This window comes from Zootoca vivipara, chromosome 8 (genome assembly GCF_965207765.1).
Source record: "Zootoca vivipara chromosome 8, rZooViv2.hap1.1, whole genome shotgun sequence".
Taxonomy (NCBI): Eukaryota; Metazoa; Chordata; class Lepidosauria; order Squamata; family Lacertidae; genus Zootoca; species Zootoca vivipara.
Window position 1 is genome coordinate 53,183,799 of NC_142591.1, and position 13,978 is coordinate 53,197,776.

The 13,978-nt window shown below is 40.0% G+C and overlaps 1 protein-coding gene across 4 annotated transcripts in view; it reads left to right on the top strand.

Annotated features, from left to right (window-relative positions):
* The window catches only part of NKAIN3 (sodium/potassium transporting ATPase interacting 3), a 197,385-nt gene that overhangs the window by 83,137 nt on the left and 100,270 nt on the right, over positions 1-13,978 (top strand). For all 4 annotated transcript variants that reach the window (XM_035126230.3, XM_088675578.1, XM_088675579.1 and 1 more), the window contains exons 2-3: positions 5,851-5,988; positions 10,910-10,990. In XM_035126230.3, the coding sequence (XP_034982121.1) occupies positions 5,851-5,988; positions 10,910-10,990 (219 nt within the window). The remainder of the gene's footprint in view (positions 1-5,850; positions 5,989-10,909; positions 10,991-13,978) is intronic.

The following is a 13,978-nucleotide window of genomic DNA, read 5'->3' on the forward strand; positions in this document are numbered from 1 at the left end:
CAGAAGTACATTTTAAAAGCCACAAAAAAACCAAACTTCCACTATGAACTTAAGAAGCACCATAACATCTTTACTGAGCACTACCCAGCAGTTGTGAATTAGCATGCTAATAAAGGCTCACAGTTGCTTCTGACTCGCTGTACAGATTTTTATCATTGTATTATTTCAAGGCAAAGAAGAACAAAATCCCAAAAACAAACACAGTGAATTAATGACGGGTTTCTTAATTGCTTGCCATTTTTTGACACAGCCCCCTTGGAAAGTGCTTTGTGCTGTGGGTGCCTCCATTCTGTCAGCCTTCCAGTTAATTATTGATTGAGCGGCAAATAACTGTGCTGAAAGAAAACAGTTTCAAAGGAGATGGGCATTCCTCTCTCCAATGTTAGCTGAAGGAATGGGGGAGGGATGGTTTCATGTAGGAAATGGGGCCAATATGAACAAATTAAACTCCAGTCTATGTTGCCTTTCACTCTATAAGCATTCATTAACCTCTACTGTTTCCAGCAGTTGTGACTGTGTAATATTGTGTAGAGGAAATACTCTAGTTCTCCAGCATGCCACTGTTAAGTCTTCAGGATTCTCATGTTATTTGGCTTACCTTTAAAACATAACAAGTGTGATATTTAATGTATTTTATTTAAAGAGCATTTTTTCCGCTCTGTATGAAGTACAGCCTGCTGCATGCTTGTTACCAGGCACATCTTGACATTTTGAAAACGAACACGGGTCTCCAGAGTGTGGGTGTTATGCTCACATCCAGCAGGTGCATAATCTAGCTACGCATACAGTTGTATTAAAAATGTATTAACTGCGCTTCATGATTAACACTGACTGAAGGGCCTTGGAAAACAGAGCCCACTCAACAGCAATCCATTAATATCACCTTGGCTTACGCTGAGACAAGTGATGTTGAGAGGGAAGGCAGGAGGGTGGAGTGGTGAGCAAATGCATGTAAACTTCTTCAATCAACATTGGCATAATCGTTTTGGCTGTGGGCCATCAAGTCATCAATCCTAGCTTTAATAGAGAGTGTTGTAAGGAGATTTCTGCCAGAAGGCCTCCTAATAAGAGCTGATTGCACTAAAAAGTGCTCCTTAGACAATTTGTACCAAAGTGTGATGATAGACATTATAACTTACATTTTGAAAGAAGCACACCTTATGGGGAAAGAAAACAACACTGGAATAAATTGTCCTGTTAAAATTTCAGGGTATTTTATATTAAAGGTGAAAAGGTTAAGGACCCCTGGATGGTTAAGTCCGCTCAAAGGTGTCTATGAGGTGCAGTGCTCATCTCACTAAGGGAGCCGGCGTTTGTCCACAGACTGCTTTCTGGGTCATGTGGGCAGCATGACTAAACCATGATGCAATGAGACACTGTGACGAATGCCAGAGTGCACGGAAACTCTTGTTTACTTTTCCACCACAGCAGTACCTATTTATCTGCTTGCACTGGTATGCTTTCAAACTGCTAGGTTGGCAGAATATGGGATAGAGCAATGGGATCTATCCCAGTTGCATGGATTCGAACCGTCAACCTTCTGATTGGCAAGCACAATTACTACTGTATTTTATATTAGGGGTGTGTGTGTGTGTGTGTGTGTGTGTGTGTGTGTGTGTGTGTGTGTGTGTTTAAATACCTAGAGTAGTGATGGGGAGCCTGTGACCCCCAGTCTAATTTCATGCTGCCCTCTAGATGTTGTATACATACGTATGCACACACAGTGTTTCACACACATCCTGATTGATGCAATGTCTCAGTGTTACAGTATTCATCTCTTTTTTTTAGAAACAGCAGTTGACAAAAATTGATATGTTTGTCAGCTAGAGTCATAAACAGGCAAAAGAACAGCAGGAGCATTATATGACTATAGGAATACTGCTGGGATACATCATGGAGCATTCTGCTGAAGCATTATTCTACTAAACAGCACCACCTACCCTCTCCAAACAAAGAATGGTAAAGTGCAATTGAAGGCTAATTGAGTGTGGATGGTAATAGCAAGGAAATTTCTGATAATTGCTAGATCTGTGTTGAACAGCATAGGATCCAGGAGAGGTTCATAATAACAAAGGAAAACCCCTAAACCAATACAGCTCAGATGGTTGTAAAGATTGGGAAGGGGTGCTAACTATTTGAAAGGAGAACTGTGAACATTAATAGAAATAATAATGAGAGTCCTAAAACTGAACAGAAATTTTTAAAAATGTACTGACATGTTCTGTATTTTGTATATTTGTATTTCAAATGTTTTCTATTTTGATGTTTCAAATGTTTGCTGTAAGTAGTTTTGGGCACAACTTGTTGTGGAAAAGTGGAATAAGAGCATCTGCTTTGCATGCAGAAGGTTCCAGGTTCAATCTCTGGGTAGGGCTGGGAATGCCTTTTGGCTGAGATCCTGGTGAGCTGCTGCCAGAGCAGACAGTATTGGACTACAGTAGATGGAGCAAATGCTCTGACAGCTTTCTATGTTTCTTAACTACCCCTCTCTGACTGTGAATTTTGCCCTTTATTAGTGTTTTCTCTAGAGCAGGCACCCCCAAACTCGGCCCTCCAGATGTTTTGGGACTACAACTCCCATCATCCCTAGCTACCAGGACCAGTGGTCAGGGATGATGGGAATTGTAGTCCCAAAACATCTGGAGGGCCAAGTATGGGGATGCCTGCTCTAGAGTGCTTCTAAATATTTTAATGAGCTATCACAATGTATTTTAAATTCAAAGAGGCAGCTGTAAGTGTGCTTGAAGCAGTCATGTGCTATTCACTAGGAGAATTAAGGTGCTGTTTATTAATTGTTATGTCTGCCCTTTGTCTTTAACATATGCTATAGAAAAATGTGAATGCACCATTCTATTCTGAGGCATGGTAACCTCTTTCTTAATACCTCTGCTGTTGAAATCCTCTTTATGCTTAATGTTTCTAAAATAATGAAGTAACCAGATTATGGTGCTTGATCATTGACCTTAGAGTATTATTAACATGTGCGTTTCTCTTCTTAATTGGCTAATGAGCCTACAGTGCATCAGTTTCGTTTTGCTTCATATCTTCATATGAAGCAGATTATATACACCCCCTCAATCCCATCAGCACCATGAATTCATTTAAGGAAATGTGCATATTTTTGCTTAATTTTAATTTTTTTTATCACATCAGTGTATATATAGAAGATGGGAATTAGGAAGTGTGAGGATTCAGCAGGAATGTGTGAGCTACAGGCCACAGGGTGAACATGTGAGCATTGCCATTTGATGATTATAGTTCCTTCTTAGGCTGCCTCTGATACTTGGATCTTTAGCAGCCTTTTAACGGTTTCAACTTGAATTGCAATTTTGCATTCGTTGACAGGTGAGGTAATGGCATTCTTTATTTGATTCATGAATTGGCTTTGACTTCTCACATTTTTTGGTGTCATGTGATTACCGAGCAATTCTTGATCTATGTAATATCCCAAGATGTGCATGACAAGATGAGTTTGGCTGCAGCCCCTACCCAGCCTGCCTGCCAGCTCTCTTAACATGTAGGCCACAGCATTATCATAGTCTGTCTCAAGGAAATTCAAATTTTCATCCAACCCAAAGGCTGTGTCCAAAATTAAGCAAATATTGTATAGTTTTGCATATATGGTGCCAACTCACAATTTTTATTTTCAGCTGCAGCAGAATGAGAGTTGAGGACTGGGGGCAAGTGAAGTCTGTTGTGCAAACTTAAAGGCCTTTCAGTAATAAATTTCCCAGAAGTATCCATGTTAGTTTCTTAAGTTTTTCAGGACACCAAATTATGTCAGCTGTCAGATTCCAGAATTTTGTTACTAATGGGTGTGAAGATGACTTGTAAATGTTATCTTGGCAAACAATGTGTCTATTTTTGACATGTCCCTCCTCCAGAAAATCCACATATTTTCACTTGATTTCCCCCCCTTCTTTGTCTGTAAAGACTTTGACCAATCATTCATTGAGAACACACATTTTAGGCTTTCATATTCACATGAATATTTTAAAAATAGCTGTATCAATAATTATTAGGAATGTAAGTTACAAGTCCGTTTTAAAATGTAGCTCTTTACCAATAAGAGATTCTATGAAATTCACTGACAAATCAACTGCAGTACAGATGGTACTCCCAGGGTTTGCTTTCTTCCAGCATTTAACCATTACAGCTCTCTTCTACACAAGCACTAAGTGGGCTGTTTTTCTGTATGTAGTTGTGAAAATTCAAGCTATGGCATATGCCTTGAAGCAGTGTGATGGTGGTGATGATAAGAGCCCAAGGCAAGAGAACATGTCTCATTCCCAAGAAAGGCCATACTTTGGCCTCCAGTTGACTCTGTGAAGGACAGATATGATGGCATAAATTGAAATAATAGTTGTATTTTCACCATCTTTACTTGTCCCATGATGGCTGCTGAGTATGTTGAATAGTGAAGGACTTAGGTGAAACTGAGTATCTGAGGCAATCTGACAATCTCTATGGTATCAGTAAGCTTGTCTAAATTGTTAGGTTCCCATCCCACATTGGACATGTTCATACAACCATTTGGAAAATATGGAGAATGAAAGGGAGAATGTGAAGATAGAAACAGAAGCAGGTGAACAGGTACATGGAGAACACATGATGCAACTACTATATGAAGGATTTCCATTTGGAAACACTAAACCAATGTGATTCTTTTATTTCTGGGTATGCTTTTGTGCATGTATTAGGATGTGAGAGTTCCCAGTTTTTGTTGAAAAAGTTATCAGTCTGGGGCCAGCACAGTTTGAGATGTGAAAACTTTTCCAGCCTTGATTTTCTGCATGGCCAGTTAACAAGATAAATTCCTTATGCAACAAAAGTTATGGGATAATTACCAGTCTTATTCACTAGGTTTTAAGATTACAGGTAGGTAGCCGTGCTGGTCTGGATCGAAGTAAAATAAAAAAAATTCCTTCAGTAGCACCTTAAAGACCAACTAAGTTTTTATTTTGGTATGAGCTTTCGTGTGCATGCACACTTCTTCAGATACAGTGAAATGGAAGTTTCCAGGCACTTATGTAGAGAAGGGGTGGGGAGGGGTGGGGATGGGGAGGGGGGATCACTCAGAAGGGTGGTGGAAATGGGTGATTGACTGACTGATAGCTGTTGATGACCGCAAACGACTGCAAATGGTTTTGCATGAAAAAGCAAGGGATGAGATGGCTGAAGATCGCTTATCATGTATAATGAGATAAGAATCCGATATCTCTGTTGGCCAAACCCTACGCCAAAGGATAAATGGACATAAATCTGACATCAGGAACCAGAAGACAGAAAAACCAGTAGGAGAACACTTCAATCTCCCAGGACATTCTATACAAGATCTCAAAGTAGCTGTCTTACTACAAAAGAATTTCAGAAATAGACTGGAAAGAGAAGTTGCTGAATTGCAACTTATCACCAAGCTCAAAACCATGGAGGGACCTGGTTTGAACAGAGATATCGGATTCTTATCTCATTATACATGATAAGCGATCTTCAGCCATCTCAACCCTTGCTTTTTCATGCAAAACCATTTGCAGTCGTTTGCGGTCATCAACAGCTATCAGTCAGTCAATCACCCATTTCCACCACCCTTCTGAGTGATCCCCCCTCCCCATCCCCATCCCCACCCCTCCCCACCCCTTCTCTACATAAGTGCCTGGAAACTTCCATTTCACTGTATCTGAAGAAGTGTGCATGCACACGAAAGCTCATACCAAAATAAAAACTTAGTTGGTCTTTAAGGTGCTACTGAAGGAATTTTTTTTATTTTACTAGGTTTTAAGAGTGATACTTACACTGTGAATGACTGATTTAATCCTAACTGAGGTATTTTTATGTTCTGTTTCTTTACAGTTAGCTGCCCTGGAGAGACAAATTTTCGACTTTCTTGGCTTCCAGTGGGCTCCTATCCTTGGTAATTTCCTGCACATAATAGTTGTCATTTTGGGTTTGTTTGGAACCATACAATACAGACCTCGGTATATAGTTGTGGTAAGTTTTGAGTTCATTGATTTTTATTAAAATGGATAATATAATATTTCAGCTCAGTTATAATTGAAAACATCTGAATAATGTGGGTGATTTTTTGGGTTTTTTTTGAAATGCAATATTATATTGTCAGTCTCCTTTTGAGCAGGAAAATAAGTAGAATATTAGAATTAAATCATATGTCCGCAAAAATGTGAAACAGATACAAATATGTTCTACAAGCAGTATCCTCTGAAAATGTCACACCTTAGTAGGAATCATAGAGTTGGAAGAGACCACAAGGGCCATCCAGTCCAACCCCCTGCCAAGCAGGAAACACCATCAAAGCATTCTTGACATATGGCTGTCAAGCCTCTGCTTAAAGACCTCCAAAGAAAGAGACTCCACCACACTCCTTGGTAGCAAATTCCACTGCCGAACAGCTCTTACTGTCAGTAAGTTCTTCCTAATGTTTAGGTGGAATCTTCTTTCTTGTAGTTTGAATCCATTGCTCCATGTCCGCTTCTCTGGAGCAGCAGAAAACAACCTTTCTCCCTCCTCTATATGACATCCTTTTATATATTTGAACATGGCTATCATATCACCCCTTAACCTTCTCTTCTCCAGGCTAAACATAACCAGCTCCCTAAGCCGTTCCTCATAAGGCATCAAGCAGTTCTGCATTGAGGTCTCCCTAATAGCTGGTTGGGCATTGGTAAGAGAAGCAGTCCCAGAGTATATGACGCTCCCTGCCCCCAGCCAGTATTGATGAATGGAGGCAGCTAGTATGTAGCGCTGATACCTTCCTACCACCAGAGAGGAGTCCTATGGATGGAGCAGCTCCACCACACTACCCTGCTGTGTCCAAGCAGGCAGAAAGCCAACAGGAAGGCCCAGTACATGACATTTGACAGCTTAGGGTGGGACACCAGAAGCTTTAGACCCATTTTAAAGTAATTTTTGCAGTCATGAACTAAAACAAGATAAATTCCTTGTTATGTAACAAGAATTCCTTATGGATGTAAAGCCCCACAGATCCTTGGGCTGGCCAGCTAGCCTGGAGCTGATGGAATGAAAAGGGGTGGGGCAAGAAAAACTTAACCCACTTTCCAAGCTGGCATGAACCTCTAGGTTTTGGGATATAGCTGTATATCCAAACCAATTTGGATTGCTCTGCCCTTCACTTGCTTACCATTTCTGATTTTTATCATGAGCTTTTTAATACACTCAGGAGAGAAGCTCCTCCACAGTGAATTCACTCTTTCTGCAATTCACATTCCCTCCCCAACCAATTAATTGCATTCTGGAAGTCACATGAGACTGCTTTGAATTCCTGCAGACTTTAGTGACTGAGCCTGAAGGCAATGAAAGATAGGAATTAAAAAAAAAATAACACTGGAGTGCCCATAGGCTTTTACAACAATTATGTAAACTTACACAAATTTAAGCACAGGCCATGTATAACTTTCAGCTGCATAGTTTTCCACTGGAACAAAGGGAAAAGAACAGGGGGTCTCTACAGCTTAACCTATTCAGAAATCAAGCATTCTGAAGCCATCTGAAAAACTAGCTTCCTTCACATACCGCTGACCCCTCGCTGGCTGGAAAGGTTGAACGCTTATTGCTTTCCCCCTGAAAATGTCAGCGTTTGGGATCTCTCTGTAATTTTATCAGTAATGGCTTTAGAGGTATAAAGATCACTACTTCTTTTTTAAAGGATATCTATTGGAGAATTTTTATAAAACGTGCTTTTAAAGTTTATTTCTGTATTGATGATTTGAGTCCTGTAGTTCTTTGTCATTTCTAAAAGTATGGTGACACCACAGAGATCTTCAGAATGAAAGTCTTGATGAAGACTAGCCCTTTTTCTGAGGACCTTAAGGAGTTTTTTGGGGGGGGGCATAATTTTCATGTGGTCGGGTGTGCTTTCGAAAAATCAACTTTACCTTCTCAGCTGGAAAACATTTGAAATGGTCCTAAGTGCCTTCTGTGCATTTCCATAAAATTCAGCATTCTTTCTCCGTCCCCCACCCCATTGACCCCTGTCCCACCACTGCCCAGTCCTCCCCAGAGGACTTCAAAGTGGGAAGAAATGGGTGCAAATAAGACTGGAATGCTTTTACCCTTGGACTTCCTGATTATTGTAAGTCATTATACAGAGACATCTTGCAGTACGTACAGTCCTGGTGAATAGTGTGTTAAGTAGCTGACGTAATACTTGTGCAGGTACAGAATCCCGCAATTAATTCACTCAGCTTCAGAATGGGACCAGTCAGCCTGAATTTCTGATTCCTATTTCTTATACCAAGGCTATAGAAAACTTAAGGATGCTTCATGTATTTTGGGAGCCATATGTGTGTTCTTTAAAGACATGAACTCTTCATGGGGAACGCTGGCCAGTCATGGCTCATTGGCATGTGTGTATACCACCAGTGGTTAACATGAGTCCCTCCAGATGTCATTGGATTCCAGCTTCCATCAGCCCCTGCCAGTATGGCCAATGATCAAGGATGATGGGAGGCTCTGGGGTACATGGTGTATGTGAATGAAAAATAAGAAGCACATGCCATATAATTATTCCTACAAGCGCACTTTTGCAAAACTACACCCCCCCCCCAATTTCTTTGTCTGATATATGGCAAAGCTTCACCTGTTTCAAGAAAGTGCTTTTCAGTTCATTTTTTTATTCCTTTCACATTTTCTCATAGCATGGGAGATTCCCAAGCTGTTACTGATTAAGGATGATAAGAGTGTATTTGCTCAGTTTTCTCTTAGTACTGCTGGTGTTTTACATCTGTGAAGTGATGCTTCACATAGCTAAAATTGGCCAAATATAGTCCAGAGGGGGGAGGAATGAAATAAAATCAATTTACACGTTTCTCCAAGAAATGAAAATAGGACATGTTTTCCCTCCAGGGGAGCACAGAGGGATTTAATATTTGCATAGATAATTTTATGCTACCTAGTGTGCTCTTGCAAAGTCAGAATGTATGTAATATAAATGCCTACAGAGAAGAGTTAGATTAGGGCAGGAAAGAAACCAAATCTTTTGAGAGTAATAAATGCAATACACACAAGGAGTGAAACCAGATTACTTGGATTTAAGCCAGTTTGGACAGCGGAGAGCAACAAGAAAGGCAATTCCACACTGACTTCAAAAATATGCTTGATAAGGCAGAGCTTTTCTGTGAAAAAAGTGATTTTTGAGGAATTTTCTGTCCTATTGTCTTGTCCTGTAATTTCCCTGGTCAATCACAAGCCGACCTGAACTGGGTCAGGGATTGTTGTAAAAGGCATTTCAAAGGTGGAAGAGCCTGGAGCTGGCATTCTTGGTGCTTTGCTGAAGGCAACGACTGATTGAACAGCTACAAAGACACTGTGACTGGATAGATTTCTTATCAGCCGCTCCACAGAATTCCACACACTCTGATGCTCCCTGCGTAATCTACAATTGGCATAGTCCCACTATAGGAGTTCTTGATTTCCTGTCATATATTTATTGAACTTCGGGGTGCTTACATTGTTTCATTGCCTTATCACTACAGCAACAGGTGAAATTATGTGCAGAACTGGATTTTAATGGGTCTAACGAGGCTAATTCCACCTGCTACTATTTTAATGTCTATCATCACATGTGGAGGGTGGAGTAGGGTTGCACCTCTTGGCTGCAAGCTCAAGCCATTGTGCTTTCAACCGGCTTGTGAACAGATGCCTAAATGCACACAGAGTCGCTATGCTTTTTTTGTGTGGTAAAATGCCCAACTGTATGTTGATTTGGTTCATAGCTTCACTTGAATGTGCAGAGGATGTGATCAGTGAGCACCATGAAGCTATCATTTCATTACATTATGCATTTGGATGTTTTTTCAACCTTGCTTCACTGCTTCTGAACTAGTACATTTGGAGTGTTTGCTCCAAACCATTCCTATTACGCAACAAAGATTTTCCATTGACAATGCTTTCTGTCCTGCAAATTAACTTTGAATTTTGCAAACCAGCACAAAATAAGATCAAAAGCACATTTCGATATCTAAGTGCAGCCCGTGTTTTCCAAGGATAGTTTCTGTGCTTCCAAGTGTACCATCCTTCACTTCTACCAAGCATTCTTTTTCACCTGTAACTTCCTCCCTCCAGCCTTCAGGCATATATGTATGGATGCATGTGTGTGTGCCTGGCTATAATAAACACTCATGATATGGTAGGATATAAAAGATCAACCAAAATTCAGGCTCCCCCCTTTTTTTAATTTGCACTTTTATATCTGCACATATGTTCTCCATGTGATTTGAAGTTAGTGTAATCTAATGCTGGCAATTCTTAGCAAAATTTATCCCAGCATCTGATTCCCAACTTTTCAGGGCATTTAGCAGAATAAGGCTATACTGTACAGTCAAACCATGGTTCTCGAACTTCGGCTTCCAAAATGTTTGACAACCGAGGTGTGGCTTCCGATTGGTTACAGGAGCTTCCTGCACTCAAGCGGAAGCCGCGTCAGATGTTCGGCTTCTGAAAAACGTTCGAAAACCAGAACATCTACTTCCGGGTTTTTGGCGTTCAGGAGCCGAAACATTCTAAAACGGAGGCATTCGGGATCCAAGGTTTGACTGTATTGCAATTATTTCAGTACATTTCTATGTATAGATATATTGTAAAGAGGAAAAGGTAGAATACAAAAACTGTAAATCTCTCAGCATTTTGGAATTTACTGGTGTCAATAGGTTAATCTAGCACCATAAATAATAAATCTAGCTTTTCCTTGTGTTTCGTTACAGAAGGAAAGAATATTGAATTTGCAATTGGCTACAGTTCTAGGGGCTTTCTGCCAAGAGAAATCTCCTGCTCATGGTTCCCAGAAGTGCTGTACCTATTGATCTTTTTATATTATTGATCTACACCTTGTGTACAGTATTTTCATCTTCTCTTTTTCTCTTTTTCTCCACCCTAGTACTCGGTATGGACTGCTATCTGGGTCACATGGAATGTTTTCATTATCTGCTTCTATTTGGAAGTAGGTGGGCTTTCTAAGGTAGGTTCCATGTAAATCCTGGTTTTGGGGAGGATAGGACAGTGATGTTTTGATAATAACATTACAGAAGGAATATTCTTTAAAAAAAAACAAAAAAAAACCATCAGACTTCATTGGGTTGCTTTGCTGATCGTGTGCCAGTCTGTCTGTTATAGTAAATGCTTGGGCTGCCTCACCTATTTTTTCTTGTAGAGGGTGATCACTGAGTGCAGCTGGACATGGGAAACATATTAGTTACTATCAGGGCTTTCTTTTTCAGCTGGAACTCAACGGAACTCAGTTCTGTCACCTCTCAGGTGGGTGCCATTGTATAATGGGAGAGGTGTTCATTCTAGAAAAATAGCACTGGTTATTGGTCATGTAACCCGCTCTGGAATTGCCTTTTTGCAAATAAGAGTGGGCTAAAAAATGTTTAAAATATGTAAGTAACATTTTAAATAGTGTGGCATTTTAACACATAACAGCATGAAAACAAGTACCAACAGCTGTTTGGAGCACCATTATGCAAAAACAGCCTAATGCTATTTCATGACTATAATTCTATTTCTATTTCACGATATTAAATAAGAATCACAGATGAGAGCCTACATGTTATTTTGGTTTCCTGGAGAGTTAACAGCAGTATATTTTACTTTCAGAATATGTGACTGCTCAGGGGTACAGGGACACACACACACCCCAAAAAAACTTTTTTACAAAATCCAAACCATCTCCCAGCATCTCAGTAGTTTGAATAGGCCTCTGAGATTGCCTTGTATGCCCAATAAAAGAAATACAGTAGTATTTTAAAGTTAATAATAAACAAACTGAAAAGGAAATATTAATATAAATCCCAAGAATTATTCTGTTACCTATTCAGTAGCACGGGAGTGGGTGGGCAGGTGAGTGTGAATGAACCTTTTGCACAGAAGAATTATAATAAAAAAGTAAATGTGTATATATGAAATCAGCATGTACATGGCATAGTAACAGAGAAGAACTTGTTCAAAGCGGTGTCTAAAGCATTAAAATATCTATGCAAGTTTCTTACACACACAATGTCAGCTGACCTGGTGGGTCCTCTGTTTCTTTTCTTCTGCTCATGTGGTTTCTCTTAATCTTCCAGCTACATCATAGACTCCACAAGCCCTATAGTATTTCATGGTAATAAAAAAAATTCCTTCCAGTTGGTCTCTAAGGTGCTACTGGAAGGATTTTTTTAAAAAAAATTTCGACTACGTCAGACCAACACAACTACCTACCTGTAACATGGTAATAAAGTTCATTTTCCAACTATTTTAATCATCATAGCTAAATAACATCCAGATATTGTTTTGGTGTATTTGTATTTCTAGTCCTGAAGGTTTATTGTTAGTCTGATCATTTTTTCTACAGCGTTTTTTTTTTTAGTCTGTTTTTTTCAAGGTAGACTTTCCAAAGTGAAACTTCCACTGTTTTGATTATAAATTTTATTTTGGAGCACAAGTCTCCAAGATATCTGAGTTAGCCTTTCTTTCAGATGTTCTTTATTATATTCACTTTTTTCCGTTTCAGACAATTTTGCATGATTTTTGGTTTGTATTGAAAATATAAACTTTTTAGGCAAGATCCAATGTTGAGGGGAGATTTTATGCTTGTTCCATGCATGCATAACCAGAGTTCTGTTTTTAGAAGTTGTCAGAGTTCAATCAGTAGTTTGGCGATAAGGTATGAAAACTTCAAAGTGGGAAAGGTGTTAAATTTGTGCATGTGTCAAAAGGCCTCTACAATTCTGATCTACTCAGAGCAAGTTGCTCACTAGGAGCTGTCCGTGGTGCTGCAGTAGCTGACCTCCCTTGCTGCCTTGCCCCGTAGGCTCCTCAGTGGAACGAGAACAGACCAGCAGGCTAGTTTTTTTTTTTAAATTGTTTGAAAATCTCTGCTTTTCACTGATAGTTGGTGAGTTTTGGAAGAGGTGAGCTTATGTTTTTACTATTATTTCAAACAAAACAGACCGATGAGACTAAGCCAGTGGCTGTGCTAGAAGTATATATATATATATATATATATATATATATATATATATATATATATAACCATACAATGCAGGACCAAAAGTGGTGATGGGAAGAGGTGGCTGAGTTTCAGAAGCCGAAAGTCACCTCATTTCCACGAATCTCAATCATTGCCTCCATTCTCAGCCAGGCTCACTATCAAAGATGCTGACTTGCATCTGTTTCAGTGTTGCAGACTATGATGCTGCTGGGCTAGCGGTGAGTGAGGTCAAAGCAAGAATGGGCATGCTACACCACATGCAAACACACACACACATTGCACCCCCAGCATATATCCCCTCCCCGCATGCAGTCACTGGACACAGGATGTGGATGCTTAACCCTTCCTGTCCCAACAGTGACCCCACCCTCCAAAAAAACAACCTCACACTGCAATTAAGCATTAGAAATTATCTAACTAGTGGAGAGGCTAACTCAGGAGGGGCTGCTGTGAGCAAGATGGTGAGGCCACATGAGGTGCATCCAGCCCATGGCTCAACTGGTTCCCTATGGTATGGAACAAGAGTCCCTCAAAATCTCCCTCCACTGCCTGCAGGTTTCAGAATAACTTTTTGTAGGTATGCTTCACTTATACAACTGCATTCCTGAGGACTTAATTAGAAAGCCTTTCCAGATGGTGCCAAAAATAGTTTTGTATTTTCCCAGGTGACATTTACAGTGGTTTCACAGAATTGCATAAAAACAGGATCATAAAACAGCAATATTGTTTTAAGTAGGAAATTCATTTTCTTTTATTGCACCGCAGTATCCCATTCTGCAACTGCAAGGGAAAGAACTGAGGGTTTCAATGGTGGATAGAAAAACATCACCTGGATTCAGGATCTATCTGTAGATGGATAGCAGCAGGGGTGGACTTCGGTCTTCAGAAGGCCAACATTTAACATGGGTTGCCAGTGCCCAGGGCTGTGTGGAGGTGAGGGAGGGTGGGAGGAAAATATGCATGCACATTCAACTG